The sequence below is a fragment of the Staurois parvus genome, unplaced genomic scaffold (assembly GCF_062004578.1).
Source record: "Staurois parvus isolate SC_StPar_1 unplaced genomic scaffold, SC_StPar_1.0 ptg000195l, whole genome shotgun sequence".
Lineage (NCBI taxonomy): Eukaryota > Metazoa > Chordata > Amphibia > Anura > Ranidae > Staurois > Staurois parvus.
Window position 1 is genome coordinate 593080 of NW_028317991.1, and position 17810 is coordinate 610889.

Genomic DNA, 17810 nt, shown 5'->3' on the forward strand with positions numbered 1-17810 from the left:
CACAGATCACTCACTTTTGTAATTTGCGTTGATTTGTGTTTACTACCACAGCTAAATGCAGCCGCATGCAAATGCACGCAAATTCTTGTTTTTTTACTACCACTTTAATATTCAGTTCAAATATCCAATATTATGAAAAATAAATTCTTGTTTATTTCATCTGCATATGATTCTGTAATTACAAATCTTCAATTTTTTTATGTATTTTTGAGTGTGAACTTTCTCAAATTCTGTAGTATATTAGTTCAGACTTTGGGTCATCAGTTTGTACCCAAACTACTACACTACATGAAGTTTGCATATTCTCCCTGTGCCTGCGTGGGTTTCCTCCGGGTACTCCAAAGACATGCTGGCAGGTTAATTGGCTCCTGTCTAAACTGGCCCTAGTATGTGTATTTATTTGTTTATTTTTAATTACAGGTATTGATATAGCAGCAGCACTTTACATATATTGTACATTCACATCAAACCCTGCCTTCAAAGAGGTTATGTGAGTTATGGACCTTGGATTATAAGTCCCTTGAGAGCAGGGACTGATGTGCATGCACAATATAAATATATATACAGTATGTGTGTGTATGTATGTGTATATATATATGTTTATTTTAATTATATAATTTTTTATTTATTTTTTTTTCATTTTCAGTCTTTTTTTCGTTTAATAAATAAAGCCCTGGTTTTTGGTGATCAAATACCACTAAAAGAGAGTTCTATTTGAGTGAAAAAAAATGATATAAATGTATTTTGGGTACAGAGTTGCATGACCGCGAAATTGCCAGTTAAAGTAGTGCAATGCTGAGTAGCAAAAAATGCCCCGGTCTTAAAGCTGGTAAAACCTTCTGAAGGTTTTTTCGCAGCTCTTTACAAATACCAGTTTGAAATAAATAATAATTCAGCCTCATTCCCTTTATGGGCACCAACAAGAAAGAGACAACATACCGTTCAATCAGAATGAAATTTAAGGCCTGAATTCTCTATCCGCCTTAGGCCCCCTGTTTGTTGCCCCGTTTGGTATTTCAGGTGGTAGAATTCAAATTTTGGATACTTTTTCCTGCAGATTGTGGAACATCTAGTAAGAATACGGTCAGCAGCAGAATAGTAGGCGGTACACCGGCTCAGAATGGGGACTGGCCCTGGCAAGTGAGCCTACAAATCGGCAGATCACATGTTTGTGGCGGGTCGATCATTACCCCGGACTGGATTCTCACTGCTGCACACTGCGTAGAAGGGTAAGCTCCTATCATATGAGTTAGAAGGTCATAATGGACATTTTTGTATATGTTAAAGTGTTACTAAACCCACAACAGGACAATCAGTCTGTATATGCAGTAAAGCATGCTAGTTATACTCACTTCGGAACCTGTTATATACTGCTGATGAGAAAAGGGCTTTTGAATGAAATTAGTTGACTTCTTGATGGCAATGATTTCCATACAAACATTCAAATAAAATTGTACTTGTGTGTCCCCAGCTCTAGAGTGTCTCACCAAAATCAAAAGCTCTTATTGAAGGGGATGCTTGAAATTTGAAAATTTTGCATTTCTGTGCAGACTACTGGGGAAAGCAATGAGCCAGTCACAGCAGGTGGAGATGAGCTTTCTAGGGCCAAAAAAAGCTCTAAGGTTGCCAAATTGCAAGGAATCAACATTTTGGATTTTTTTTTTACTGATTTAAACAATGACCGTAGGCAGAATAGCAGGGACGTTCATGAAATCCTTGGATGTGTTTTTAAAAGTTCATCCACACGCCATCTCTCAGTCCCCTAAACGTGACTCTATTGGCTAAAGGAGCTTCTGCAGCAAAGGGCCCATTCACACCAGATGCGATGGGATGCATTTTTGAATGCATTCCCACTGAATAAACAATCCAAAATCCATGTTATCTAATAGGCAACGTTCATACCATTGCAGTGCAGTAAACAAAGTACAGTAAGCTGCATTTTTTTTAAATGGAAATGTGTGTAAATGCAAGTAAATACACTGCTCAAAAAATTAAAGGAACACTTTTTAATCAGAGTGCAGCGTCAAGTCATTGACACTCCTGGGATATTGATCTGGTCAGGTAAGTAGCAGAGGGGGTTGTTAATCAGTTTCAGCTGCTTTGGTGTTAATGAAATTAACAACAGGTGCACTAGATGGGCAACAATGAGATGACCCTCAAAACAGGAAAGGTTTTGCAGGTGGAGACCACTGACATTTTTTTCTACTCTTTATTTCTGACTGTTTTTCACTAGTTTTGCATTTGGCTAGGGTCAGTGTCACTTTTGGCAGCATGAGGTGATACCTGGACCCTACAGAGGTTGCACAGGCAGTCCAACTCCTCCAGGATGGCACATCAATATGTGCCATTGCCAGAAAGTTTGCTGTGTCTCCCAGCACAGTCTCAAGAGCATGGAGGAGATTCCTGGAGACAGGCAGTTACTCTAGGAGAGCTGGACAGGGCCATAGAAGGTCCTTAACCCATCAGTAGGACCTGTATCTGCTCCTTAGTGCTCATCCTGTTCTTCCTTACACAGCCAGAACCCAACAAAATGACCTCCAGCAGGCCACTGGTGTGAATGTCTCTGATCGAACAATAGGAAACAGACTTCATGAGGGTGGCCTGAGGGCCCGATGTCCTCTAGTGGGCCCTATGCTCACTGCCTGGCACCATAGAACTCATTTGGCATTTGCCATTGAACATCAGAATTGCCAGGTCCGCCACTGGCACCCTGTGCTTTTCACAGATGAGAGCAGATTCACCCTGAGCACATATGACAGACGTGAAAGGGTCTGGAGAAGCCATGGAGAACATTATGCTGCCTGTAACATCATTCAGCATGATTGTTTTGGTGGTGGGTCAGTGATGGTCTGAGGAGGCATATCCATGGAGGGACAGACAGACCTCTACAGGCTAGACAATGGCACCCTGACTGCCATTAGGTATCAGGATGAAATCCTTGGACGCATTGTCAGACCCTACGCTGGTGCAGTGGGTCCTGCGTTCCTCCTGGTGCGCGACAATGCCCGGCCTCATGTGGTGAGAGTATGTAGTTTCTGGAGGATGAAGGAATTGATACCATTGAATGGCCCCCACGGTCGCCTGACCTAAATCCAATACAACACCTCTGGAATATCATGTTTCGGTCCATCTGACGATGCCAGGTTGCACCTCAGACTGTCCAGGAGCTCAGTGATACCCTGGTCCAGATCTTGGAGGAAATACCCCAGGACACCATCTGTTATCTCACTAGGAGCATGCCCCGACGTTGTCAGGCATGCATACAAGCACGTGGGGGCCATACAGACTACTGAAGACCATTCTGAGTTGCTGCAATGAAATTTCAGAAAAATCGACTAGCCTGCTGCATAATTTTCTCACTTTAATTTTCAGGGTGTCTTTGAATTCAGTCCTCTGTAGGTTGATAATTTTCATTTCCATCAAATGATGGGACATCCTTACGTTCCTAACACATTACCCCGTCCATATCAGTATAGATATCCAGCATGAGATTTTTCCCCATTGAGATCTGATCTGTTTTCAAAGTGTTCCCTAAATGTTTCTGAGCAGTGTACTATGTGCATTGTGTACTCCGTGAGCTCATATCCTAATATAGTTGCTACTGGTAGTAATACATTATAACACAATGACTAAATACAGCCTGTTCATTCTGTGTTGTTCAATTGGAGTTCTTTAGCAAAACACAATAAGGGAACCATATATTCTGTCACTTTGATCCTGACGTTATACTGACCTGTAGTCACAAAGTACCAATAGCAGTGAACAAGAAAGGAAATGGCACAACGGTTTAGTTGATACTGCCGACCATGTGAGCATTTTTGAAAGAATATTACATAGCACACACATCTGTGACCACAGTATTATAGTTTTTTTTTTGAGCAGTGTAGAAGTGGAACATAAAAGTCCAAAGAAGAAAGAAAGAAGGAATGACCTCAAAGAAAATGCAAGCCCCTAAAATGCTCAGGAAAAACAGACTGTAAACAAGCATAGAAAATTGGGTCAAAAGCACATCAATGTGCATTTTTCTGGGGGGAATGGGCCCAGAGAGTCAGAAGCTGCAAGATTCCTAGGAATATGTGCTTCATTTATTGTCTGTTATGAAAAGCAAATGTGTTTTAACAATAAAATATTGGTTTCATTCTAGAAGTTATGCTAAGCCCAACCAGTGGAACGTCTATGCTGGGTCAACCATCAGATCAGCTGGTTCTGTCTCCTTAGTTGAACAAGTCATTTCGCATCCCAACTACGACACAGAAACCAAGAACAATGATATAGCACTGATGAAGCTAAAAACCAGCCTAACTTATAGTTGTACGTATGCTCTTCAACAGACTATGCATTGTATGATTGTAGTATTTAACTCACAGTTTGGGCTTTACCATTTAGTGCCTTCTCTAAATGCATGCCATTAGTCCTAATGCAAGCAGTGGGCTGGGAGGAGCTTTGCAAATGTCAAAATGCCTTGATGGGTGGTTGTCGGTCATCTGCATGTAGACCACGCTAGGTAAGGCCCACATGTGATGCTGATCTTCCATAACTAAAAGAACTGAAATCCAAGGAATGAAAGCTGGCAAGGGAAAAGTCTAGATAAATGCTGGACGTTAGGAAATGAGGGGCCTCTTGCAGCACCTTCTAATGCACATTGTAAGAAGCTCACAGCTTGCAGTGAAATAAGTTTCAGTAAAGAAGAGTCTATACAAATCTGCAAGACTGAAGGGAACCGCTTTAAACGTGAGTCCTAGATCTTGATCCAGGACTGGCCAAGGCAGAGCAACAGGTTTGTCGTAAGGCTCGTAGACATAAGAAAGTTGTCAGAACATTTCCGTATGACGAACAAATAACCGGTTATCTGATCGTTGGTATAATGTTTTCGACAGCCAATTCCGACTTTTCAGACAGCAAAAACTGAGGATGCAAGCTAGAACATTTTTTTCATAGGTGAACACAATGTTTGAGTTTCTTTTAATGTGTACAGTAATTGTATGGAGAGAATTGAATAGAAAAAAAATGCGCATAGAACAATCCTACGCTTCCTCTTCTACTACGCTAGTATGTAGCTACATATGCCTATGTTTTGCCTTTGTTGGACGAGGATTTTCTTACAAGTCAATACCATTCTGATCACATCATGGCCCGATTTTCTCATAGTGTGTACTAGGCTTAAATTTCTCCCCTCATCATCAGTTTATTCTCACCCTAACTTTACTCTCTGCCCCTTCCTTCGTGTAGCCAACAGGAACAAGTAAATTCTTGGGACTTCTGAGTATGGAGAAGAATGTGGCTTAGGCTGGCCATACATTATACAATTATCTGGAAACTTTTGGTTTAGATTTACCAAAAACCATATAATAGGAGGACAAACCTAAACAACACTTTCAGTTGTATCCAATTAGGCGGGCCCTTGCACTACACAGTTGAAGGTAAATCTAAAGGAAATTGGGCAGAAAATTGGAAGATAATTGTATAATGTATGGCCAGCCTTACTCTATGCAATAACACTGGTTGGCCTAACATTGCCACATGGGGGACAGGGAAAGTCCCAAGCCTAGTTTTAAGTTCCAACTGGAGAAATTTGGAGCTTATACAGGGCTATTTTTCAGCTGAATGGAGCTTTGGAGAATGGATGAAAGTTGGGCATCTACTGCTAGGAAAATAGGCATATTGGTGAATTTGTTGCTTTACTTTGCCCTGCATGGGAAGGAAAAGCTGCATTTCCTAATAATTCCCCATACAACAAATAACAACACAACTGTCTGCCAAATGGGAATATCATTTTTTTTTTTTTTTTAGCATGGTAATTTTATTTAGACTAGCGTGTTTGATACATGATAAATTCACTGATCGGGTTCACTTCTTTTTTTTTTTTTTTTTTTTTTTAGCTACTATCAAGCCGGTTTGCTTACCCAACGCTGGAATGCCATGGAGTGACACCCAGTCCTGCTGGATCTCTGGCTGGGGTCACACTTCTCAAGGAGGTGAGAGACACAGCTGTAGAGCATACATTCAGATAAGACCCTATACATGATTATTCTTAGATTGTAAGCTCCCAGGATCAGGCCCTCCTAACCCTCTTGTATTGCACTGTATTGTTGCTGTATTGTCTCCAGTTATATTGTAAAGCGCTGAGCAAACTGTTGGCGCGATATAAATCCTGTATAATAATAATTATTTTATATAGCAGTGATGATTTCATTGTTCTGCTTAGAGCAGTGGTCCACTTTCTTGGTCCTGGGGGACTCAAGTGCAGCCTCACTTCACCAAAGGGCCGCATAAAATTTTCAGTGAATTTAATACAACAGAAAACTGTTAGAGACATCGTACAAGCAATAGGAGATGGTCAAAGACTATGAGCAATGCTACAAGAGATGGTCGGACTGGGGACATGCTCCAGGAGATGGTCATAACCTATAGACACATATGAGACTAGAGATCACTGCTACTACTCCCCTTGGCTTATTAGTGCTTCCCTATCCACTTGCCTTCAGGAAGAATTACCCCCCTACCCCCACTTCATGACCTGGCCATTTTTTTTTGCTATACGGCACTGTGCTACTTTAACTGACAATTGCATTTTTTATTTTATTTTTTTTTCAAATCCCAGTGGTGATCAAATTGTTTGGAAAAAAAAAATTACATTTTAATATGTGTTCAGTGTACCATGGAACACTGTACACAAATTAAATTTTCTGCTTTTTTTTTAGAAAAATCTGATCACCACTGGGTTGCGAGAAATTAAAAAAAAAATTAAAACAGACATATATATATATATATATATATATATATATATATATATATATTTATTTATTTATTTATTTATTTTATTATTTACTGTTTGCTATAAAACATATCCAGTTAAAATATAAAATTTCTTCAGAAATGAAGGCCAAAATGTGTTCTGCTACATATCTTCGGGAAAAAAAATCCTAGTAAGTGTAATAATAATAATTGATTTGCGTGAAAATTATAGCATCTACAAACAATGGCATAGATGCTGGAATTTCTTCTATACTAGTAATGGTGGTGATTAGCAACTGCTATAAAACATCAAATAAAAAAAATAACTTTTCCTCATAAATTTAAGTCAAAATGTATTCTGCTACATGTCTTTGCTAAAAAGAAAAAAAAAAAAAACCCCAATAAGTGTATATTAATTGGTTTACGTGAATGTTATAGTGTCTACAAATGGCGGTATACACACTGGATTTTTTAATTATTTTATTTTTTTATACTAGTAATGGTGGTGATCAGCAACTTAAAGCGGGACTGCAGCAGGCATTCTGACACTGGGGGGAACTAAATAACTGCCACTGACATCCCCAGTGACATTAATACAGTGATCAGTGCTAATAAAAAGCACTGACACTGTACTAATGACACTGGGCAGGAAGGGGTTAACATCTGGGGCAATCAAAGGGTTAACTGTGTGTTCTGGAATGTTTTTGGTGTGCCCTGTATACTGTATTACTAGGGGATGTCCTGGTTTTTTCTCCCTGATTTGCAGGGAGATAAAAACCGGCACATTCCCGCTGACGGGAGAGAGATCTTTATTGTTTACATACACAGATCTCTCTTCTGTCTGTTGCTCCGTGGATCACCGGGTCCTGACCATGAATTTCTGGCTGGGACCCGGTGTTTGACATGTAAGGGAGCCAGGGACATCTTGGGTAGGTGGGCACGTGCACCCCTAACCATAAAAGGCAGAATGACGTGTATAATACATGATTCTGCACAGAGCGGCCACCCTAAAGCTGCTATAGGATGGTCGCCAATTGGATATAGACCCCTTAAAATGTAACTTTGCCACAGTTGATATTCTGCTCAGCAAGATTCATTAGAAAAGACCCGAGAAACAAAAACGTAAATCAAGAAAAGGGATGGACGGCACATAGTTACATAGGTTTAAAAAGTCATACATTTATCTAGTTCAACCAATAACACAGAAAAAGTAAGATGGTGTTAGAGTCAAACCAAACCATTTACCAACTAGAACCCAATCTAAAGAATATTTTCCTTCACTGGCCTAAAGTAAGCACTTGGGAAACAAAAAAAATAGACTGGCTGCAAGGGCCCCAAAGGGTCCACAATGGATTCCAAAGGACAGCAAGTTGGGCACCAAAGGTTTAAGATGGCCTTTCTCAACCATTTTACAACAGAGTAACCCTTAAAGGTATTTCTATGTCTCGGGGAGCCCTTTTTTAAAACCAGTTCATTAAGTTCATTAGTAGTCAGTCAGAAAAATGCCAAAAGAATGCTCTCCTTACAGAGGTGGTCCACTTGCACTCTTGCGGACATCTAATAAAAACCCTCTGGTGTCCTGCCACTGGCTCTGCAAAATATTGTTGGCTCTGGAACTATGCGGGAGGTCAATGGGAGGTTAAATGGTCACAACAAAAGGAACCCTTGGCACCCTTTGGAGGAACCTTGGTGTTTCATGGAGACCCTGGTAGAGAATGGCTTACTTAGATGCTTATAAATAATAACTAAACACATGCACATGCCCAATAAGCAGCAATTTAAAAAGAAAATGTAGATAACAGTATAGAGATGTTAAAGGACAACCAACATTTTAATAAAAGGCTAAAGTTCTGCTTTAAAGATGTGTAACATTGGTGATTGCTTGTTGTTCCCAATCGGTTCATGGAATGGACTACCACCCTAGATCTTCTAAAGCTGCCAAAATATTGAATGCAGGACAAAGAGATGCAGTACTCAATGACCTTGTAATGTTCATATTTCCACACAGGCTCCACTACCCCTAACCTGATGGCAGCTAACGTGCCCTTGATTGACTCGAAAACCTGCAATAAACCTGCTGTTTACAATGGAGCCATCACCTCCGCCATGATATGTGCTGGATACCTCGCTGGAGGGACCGATACTTGCCAGGTATAAGAGTGTTTGTGTGTCCTTAGTATGTGACTTGATTGGATACAGCTGCTATTCAGGTAAAATTTTCTAGTCTATGATAGCTAGCAGGGCCATACGCTGAGCGAATTTCTGATGAACGGGTCGAAATTCATTCAGTATATGACTAGCTTAAGTCAAGACTTGGAGCATGTACAGAGCTCTACCTGCCCTGCATGAGATAACACTTGGACAATCCCCACTTGTCACTACTGCCATGTAGGAGCAAGGGGTGCAAGTCACCTGTTCTCCTCTTTTGATGACCAAATGGAAAGTGTGAACCGTCAAAGCTGGTAAGGTGGAGTACAACAGTTGGATTTTGGGTCTGTAGTTTCTAATGACATCCTTGCTTTTACTACCCAGTGAACTACCTGGAAAAATTGAGTCAATATTCACTTCAATTATCCAATCATGTGAAAAACAGATTTCTGTTCACGTTGAATACCCAGACAAACTTTCACGTTTGGATAATTAACCACTTCCTGTCCGGACACTTTTACCCCCTTCCTGACCAGGGCAATTTTCATCTTTCAGCGCTATCACACTTTGAATGACAATTGCGCGGTCATGCAATACTGTACCCATATGAATTTTTTACCATTTTTTTGAGACAGATAAAGCTTTATTTTGGTGGTATTTATTCACCGCTGGGATTTTTAATTTTTTTTGCTATGTAAATGAAAAGTCCAAAAATTTTGAAAAAAAGTGTTTTTCTTATAAAATTTTGCAAATAAATAATCTTTCATCATAAATCTTGACCAAAATGTATTCTGTTATCTTTTTAGTAAAAACAAAAATAAGCCAAATTAGTTTATAACCAAAAATTATAATTTTGGAACATTTTTTTTTACATTTTGTTTTATTTTTTTTATATTATTATTTATGTTTTTTTTTTTTGTTTTTTTTTTACATACTGTCACCCTAGCAGTACTACTTGATTGCTTTTACACCCATATAGGATGTAAAAGCAATCATTTCTCTTTCTCTCTGTCTGCATTCTTGCAGCCATTGAGAAACACTGAGTGAGCTGTGATTGGTCACAGCTTGTCACATGGTACAAGGCTGTTGTGAATAGCCTTGTACCATGTGACCTCTGTGATCATTCACAGATTTCACACGTAGTAAGCAATGATATCACAAGTGACATCTTGCTTACTACTTTGCATGTGATCACTGATTGGCCAATCAGTGATCACATGATCGGGACCTCGTAGAGAGGTCCCGTCCGCCGATCGGTGTTTCACTGTGTTCGGAGGACACAGCGGGCACCGGATCGCGGTGCTGCGCGCTCCCAGGGAGCGTGCACAGCTAGAAAAGGCGGGTGCAGTTTATAAACGGCAACCCGCCCCTGGAGTGCCACCGCCCTGCCGTTTTTATAAACAGCAGGCGGACGGCAAGTGGTTAAAGTGAATATTCACATAATTTTTTTCAGTGAAGACTCTCACTTTAGCACTTTGGCCTCATTGCACCAGCACTTTCCTAGAAATCATTACCATGAAAATGATCACCATGTACAATACATAAGGGGGGATATGATCTCCATGTATAATACATAAGGGGGGATATGATCTCCATGTATAATACATAAGGGGGGATATGATCTCCATGTATAATACATAAGGGGGGATATGATCGCCATGTATAATACATAAGGGGGGATATGATCACCATGTATAATACATAAGGGGGGATATGATCTCCATGTATAATACATAAGGGGGGATATGATCTCCATGTATAATACATAAGGGGGGATATGATCTCCATGTATAATACATAAGGAGGATATGATCACCATGTATAATACATAAGGGGGGATATGATCTCCATGTATAATACATAAGGGGGGATATGATCACCATGTATAATACATAAGGGGGGATATGATCTCCATGTATAATACATAAGGGGGGATATGATCACCATGTATAATACATAAGGGGGGATATGATCGCCATGTATAATACATAAGGGGGGATATGATCTCCATGTATAATACATAAGGAGGATATGATCACCATGTATAATACATAAGGGGGGATATGATCACCATGTATAATACATAAGGGGGGATATGATCTCCATGTATAATACATAAGGGGGGATATGATCGCCATGTATAATACATAAGGGGGGATATGATCACCATGTATAATACATAAGGGGGGATATGATCACCATGTATAATACATAAGGGGGGATATGATCTCCATGTATAATACATAAGGGGGGATATAATCTCCATGTATAATACATAAGGGGGGATATGATCTCCATGTATAATACATAAGGGGGGATATGATCACCATGTATAATACATAAGGGGGGATATGATCTCCATGTATAATACATAAGGAGGATATGATCACCATGTATAATACATAAGGGGGGATATGATCTCCATGTATAATACATAAGGGGGGATATGATCACCATGTATAAATACATAAGGGGGGATATGATCTCCATGTATAATACATAAGGGGGGATATGATCTCCATGTATAAATACATCAGTGGTTCATATAGTGAACTCGGTGTAGAGTTATTCATCCTGAGGTCATCACAGAGGACAAGGGGGCACTCTTTACGTCTGGAGGAAAATAAATTTAATCTCCAAACACGGAAAGGTTTCTTCACAGTGAGAGCTGTGAAAATGTGGAATAGACTTCCTCATGAGTTGGTTCTGGCCAGCTCAGTGGATTTGTTTAAAAAAGTCCTGGATTGTTTCCTAGATACACAGAATATAACTGGATATAACATTTATAGGTAAAGTTGATCCAGGGAATATGCAATTGCTTCTTAGGGGATCAGGAAGGAATTTTTTTCCCTGCAGGAGTAAATTGGATCATGCTTTGCTACATTTTTTTTGCCTTCCTCTGAATCAACTGTGGATATAGGATTATAACTTTTTTTTTTTTTTTTAATGGTTGAACTGGATGGACTTTTGTCTTTTTTCAGCCAGACTAACTATGTAACTATGCATTGGTGCAGCAATTACAGGGCTCAAACAGGCAGCGAGGAGGTGTCACATGACCTTCTCACTGCCTGTCAAATCTGAACAGATTGCTTTTCAGAGGTGCGGCAGTTTAAACGCAAGTCTAAACTTAGACTTTAAGTGGTAAAAATATGTTCTAGAGCAGATCTTATTTAAAAGGGAGATCTGTTTTTACCATGCAGTGTAAGCAAAAAACATAGCATAAAGCATAGTAAACCTTTTTGCAATAAAAACGTCCAAATATGGTAGAGGGGGTGGTAAGGAGAAGGAATAGCAGAACTTCCCTTTTTTTGGTGAAGTTCTGCACAAGGGCGGACTGACAACTCATGGGGCCCCCGGGCAATAGGAGATCATGGGGCCCATGTGTCCTTGCCCAAACTCAAAAAAGCCTATGAAAAAGGTACCAGGGGCATCTCATGGGGCCCCCTACTGACCCTGGGCCCTCGGGCAGTGCCCGAGTTTCCAAATGGTCAGTCCGCCCCTGCTTCTGCATTAACCTAGAGATTCTGTCAGTTGCACAATTTCTGTTGTAGGGTGACGGCACTTACTCACTGTACCATATCTAAAAAGCATTGTCACACTAGGAAAGGGCTACAGAACCCCCCCTCTCCTCTTCTCTATAACACAGGGGGAGTCCATATGGGTTTTGTAGTCCATAGAGATAAATGGGAAAATTGCTAACTGATGACATTCAGTAAAGGCAGAGATCACAGTAATATGCCCAATATGACTTTTGTCAAGATCGACAGGTTTATTTATTTATTTTTGCGCTTGTCAACCAGATATAACAAAATGATTTAAATTGTATATTTAAAATAACAAAAGAAGTTTATTGTTAGGGTTTACATATACTTTACATGTACAGTACCTGTTGCTTAGGCAAAAGTCCTGCAAATCAAAGGACAAATTTACTTTTTACTGTGTTAATTTAAATTCCAACCAGGGGCGGACTGACCATTTGGAAACTCGGGCACTGCCCGAGGGCCCGAGGTCAGTAGGGGGCCCCATGAGATGCCCCTGGTACCTTTTTCATAGGCTTTTTTGAGTTTGGGCAAGGGCACAGGTGCCCCATGATGCCCTATTGCCCGGGGGCCCCATGAGTTGTCAGTCCGCCCCTGAATCCAACTTTAAATAGGATTTCAGAAATGACAATTTTGGTAGTACTTTGCAAAGCTTTTCCTTTAATCATTTTTATTCTATTTGCACAGGGAGACAGTGGTGGCCCCTTGGTCACTAGAACAAATTCATTGTGGTGGCTTGTCGGTGACACAAGCTGGGGAACAGGCTGTGCCAATATTAATAAACCTGGAGTCTACGCCAATGTAACAGTGTTCCTGGACTGGATCTATTTACAGATGCAGGTACGGTAAAATTCAGGTTCCTTCTAGCTATTGTTCTTAACCACAAGAAAAACTACCGTGTGTTCTACCTGCCCAAAACAGGGCATGGGTGCTAGTACCATTTGGCAAATTGACAGGTTCTGTAATCATCTCACTTTCAATATTTTTGGATCTTCCTGTTCTTGCTCCAGGCTCCTCTCCTTCAGTTGTAATGTTGTGGGTGATGCATTCTCCTAGCTCTGCTTTTACACATAAGAATCTAGGTTCTGTTTTCTCAGGGTGATCCAGTACTCAATATCCACATTTTTCAGGTTCTATATGTGCCTTCTATTGTATAATGCTCCAGGGTCTGGTTCTGGCCATATTAATCTAGTTCTTGGATCCACCTACCCTAATACACTGCTCGAAAAAATTAAAAGAACGCTTTTTAATCCGAGTATAGCATCAAGTCAATGAAACTCCTGGGATATCGATCAGTTAAGTAGCAGAGGGGGTTGTTGATCAGTTTCAGCTGCTTTGGTGCTAATGAAATTAATAACAGGTGCACTAGATGAAACAATGAGACAACCCCCAAAACAAGAATGGTTTTACAGGTGGAGACCAATGACATTTTTTTCCCTACTCCTCTTTTCTGACTGTTTTTCACTAGTTTTGCATTTGGCTTAGGTCAGTCTCACTACTGAAAGCATGAGGCGATACCTGGACCCTACAGAGGTTGCACAGGCAGTCTAACTCCTCCAGGATGGCACATCAATACATGCCATTGCCAGAAGGTTTGCTGTGTCTCGCAGCACAGTCTCAAGAGCATGGAGGAGATCCCAGGCAGTTACTCTAGGAGAGCTGGACAGGGCCGTAGAAGGTCCTTAATCCATCAGCAGGACCGGTATCTTCTCCTTTGTGCAAGGAGGAACAGGATGAGCACTGCCAAAGCCCTACAAAATGACCTCTAGCAGGCCACTGGTGGGAATGTCTTCGACAAAACAATCAGAAACAGACTTCATGAGGGTGGACTGAGGGCCTGACGTCCTCTAGTGGGCCCTGTGCTCACTGCTCGGCACTATGAACTCGATTAGAATTTGCTATTGAAGACCAGAATTGGCAGGTCCACCACTGGCGCCTTGTGCTTTTCACAGATGAGAGCAGGTTCACCCTGAGCACATGTGACAGACGTGAAAGGGTCTGGAGAAGCCGTGGAGAATGTCATGCTGCCTGTAACATCATTCAGCATGACTGTTTTAGTGGTGGGTCAGTGATGTACTGGGGAGGCATATCCATGGAGGGACGCACAGACTTCTACAGGCTAGACAATGGCACCCTAACTGCCATTAGTTATCGGGATGAAATCCTTGGACCCATTGTCAGACCCTACACTGGTGCATTGGGTCCTGGGTTCCTCCTGGTGCATGACAATGCCCGGCTTCATGTAAAGAGAGTATGCAGGAAGTTCCTGGAGGATGAAGGAATTGATACCAATGAATGGCCCCCACGCTTGCCTGACCCAAATTCAATAGAACACCTCTGGGATATCATGTTTCAGTCTATCTGATGCCGCCAAGTTGAACCTCAGACTGTCCAGGAGCTCAGTGATGCCCTGGTCCAGATTTGGGAGGAAATCCCCCAGGACACCATCCATCTTCTCATTAGGAGCATGCCCCGACATTTTCAGGCATGCATACAAGCACGTGGGGGCCATACAAACTACTGAGGACCATTCTGAGTTGCTGCAATGAAATTTCAGCAAAATGGACTAGCCTGCTGCATCATTTTTTCACTATGATTTTCGGGGGGGCCTTTGAATTCAGTCCTCTGTAGGTCGATTGCTTTAATTTCTATCAAACGATGGGGCATCCTTACATTCTTAACATATTACCTAGTCCATATCAGTATAGATATCCAGCATGGGATTTTTCCCCATTAGGATCTGATGTGTTTTCAAAGTGTTGCTTTAATTTTTCTGAACCGTGTATTTAAGGTTCTAGACTCCCTTTGCCTAATTTGATTCTGGCCCTGCCTACCATAATAGTCCAATTTCTGGTCCTTCCCACTATAATAGTCCAAGTATTAGCCCTTTTCTTGTATTTTGGTCCTGTCTACCATAATGATCCAAGCTTTAGTCCCACCTACCATACTGGTCCGGGCTTTTGTCCCCATCTACCATAATGGTCCAGGCTTTGACCCTGTCTACAATATTGGTCGAGGCTTTGGCCTGGTCTACTATAATGGTCCAGGCTTTGACTCTCTCTACCATAACGGTCCAGGCTCTGTATTAGTCTATCATAATGGTCCATTATCTTGCCTCTTTAACATAATTCCTCAAGATACGGTCCTGTCTACCATAATGGTGCAGGTTTCACCCCTGGCTACCAAAATGGTCAAATATGTGGTCTTCTCTACCCTTAGCATCCAGATTTTGGTGGTATGTACAGTACGGCCTTGTTCACACCATGTGCAGAGATAGGAGTTTTTCTGCATGCGTTCTGCAAGGGCACAAAATAACAATTGTTCTCTGGGTGCCTTGTTCACACCACAACACTTTCTGTGCAGTTATCTGAAATGTCTATAAAATTTACTGAAATGTGCATGAAATCTGATGTAAACTCGAGTCCCTGCCAGTGAAATCTGTGCGTCAGTTTCCATTCGATTTTCTGCACGTATCATGTGAATGAGGCCTAAGGCTCCAGGTTTGGCCACATCTACCCTAAGGGTCCCTTTCTCTTCACATAAGGTTCTCCAGGTCCCTGCTTGCAATGTTTCACGTTCCCTTACCACCTACCACAATGTTTTAGCTTTTGCTCCTCACTATTTCATGTTGTATTTTTTTAATGTGAATAAGGTAAGAGTAGTGAAAAAAGATGAAAACATAAATGGAATATAAACCACAAGCACATTGGTACAAGGCTTGTCTGACTATTCTTCTTGAAACATTTAAGGAAACATTGCCCAAAAATAATATAGGCTGACATTCCAGATTTTCACATTTTAGTTTCCAAACTCTCATTCTGACCTTCCAGCTTCAATGCTCTCATCCAGAGCTAGTATGCAGATCAGAAATTCTAATTTCACTAGCTGCATGCTTCTTTTTCTTTTTTTTTTTTTTTTTTCTTTTTGGGCCATTGAGTCCATAATCCACAAAAACAAATACTGTCAGACAATTAGAACAGTCAAAAAGACTGACAAAAAGGTCACATCCAGGGGCGGACTGACAACTTATGGGGCCCCTGGGCAATAGGGGATCATGGGGCCCCTGTGTCCTTGCCCAAACTGAAAAAAGCCTATGAAAAAGGTACCAGGGGCATCTTATGGGGCCCCCTACTGACCCCGGGCCCTTGAGCAGCGCCCGAGTTTCCAAATGGTCAGTCCACCCCTGGTCACATCCTTATCATTTGACATGAAGGATGGTTCAGATTGAGTCCTCATGCACACGGGACATTTTTACAGCAGCTGTTTTTTGGCTTTTGACGTCTTTTCTACAGCCAGTAAACCCCCCAGCATGTTATCCTATGTGTCCATGCACACATAGACTGAAATCCAACGTTTTTTTGGCTGGAAAAAAAACCCAGGACTAGTGGGTTTCTAGAGGAGTTTTTTTAGCTGTAAAAATGCTGTAATGCTGAAAATCGCGGTAAATCGTGGCAAACCAGCCTTTTTGGACATTTCTTTGACTAAAAAATTTTTTTTTTGGTAAAAAAAGCTAAAAAACACAAACGCAAAAAAAATGGCTAAACGCTAATACAAAAACGCTTAAAACCACTGAAAAACTCAGGTTTTTAACTTGAATTTACACAACTAATGTTATCAGCGTTATAAAAATGCCCCATGTGCATGGAGCCTGGGGAAAAACACTGGTAATAGTATTTTCTAAACTGTGTTTAGGAGCGCTAATGTTTTATTAGTGTTTTACAGTACATTTAGGGGGGGGGGGGGAGGCTTGAAAAAAGCTATTAGTAGTGTTTTTTTCTGATGGAAAATGCTCCAAAAAAACTCTACAAAATTAGTTTTTTTTCTGCTCCTAGACGCTGAAGCTCAAAAAATGCTAATAGCCTAAAATCTTGTGCATGGACACTAATTGGCTACTAGGAGCAGAAAAAATATGATGATAATAGCTTCAAGGAGCTTAAAAAAATGCTAATGTGCATGGAGCCTGAGAATGTTTTTTTCTTCCTGAAATTTCAGTGAAAATCAGAAAATTTGTTGGGTGAAATGCTTTGGTGTCAATGGACAGGGGGGAAATTATGATGGTTTTCGGTAATTGTTCAAGGTGCCTTAGGCTTTAAATGGCTCCTGAAGGTTACAGACAGGGGTGAATTTACCACAAGGCAAGCAAGGCATTTGCCTAGGGTGGCATTTTTCATGGGGGGGCAGCACTGCCTATCGGAAGAAGAGACGGAAGAAGGGACACACGTGGCATGGGGACCTGGTGGGTTCCGAGAGATGCTGTGGATTTCATGATGGTGTATGCACAGCCTGATTCTAATTCCTGGGGATGTCCAGAGCTGTGAATGTGAGTGTCTTTCTCTCTCTTGCCATGGGGGATGGTGGCTGGTGTATGGGGGGCAGTGGTAGTGGAAG

The 17810-nt window shown here is 41.1% G+C and overlaps 1 protein-coding gene across 1 annotated transcript in view; it reads left to right on the top strand.

Moving 5' to 3' along the window:
- Positions 1–17810, top strand: part of TMPRSS2 (transmembrane serine protease 2) — a 122165-nt gene that overhangs the window by 96649 nt on the left and 7706 nt on the right. The window contains exons 9-13 of the mRNA XM_089677874.1: positions 1058–1229; positions 4145–4311; positions 5880–5975; positions 8744–8886; positions 13110–13262. Of these exons, the coding sequence (XP_089534000.1) occupies positions 1058–1229; positions 4145–4311; positions 5880–5975; positions 8744–8886; positions 13110–13262 (731 nt within the window). The remainder of the gene's footprint in view (positions 1–1057; positions 1230–4144; positions 4312–5879; positions 5976–8743; positions 8887–13109; positions 13263–17810) is intronic.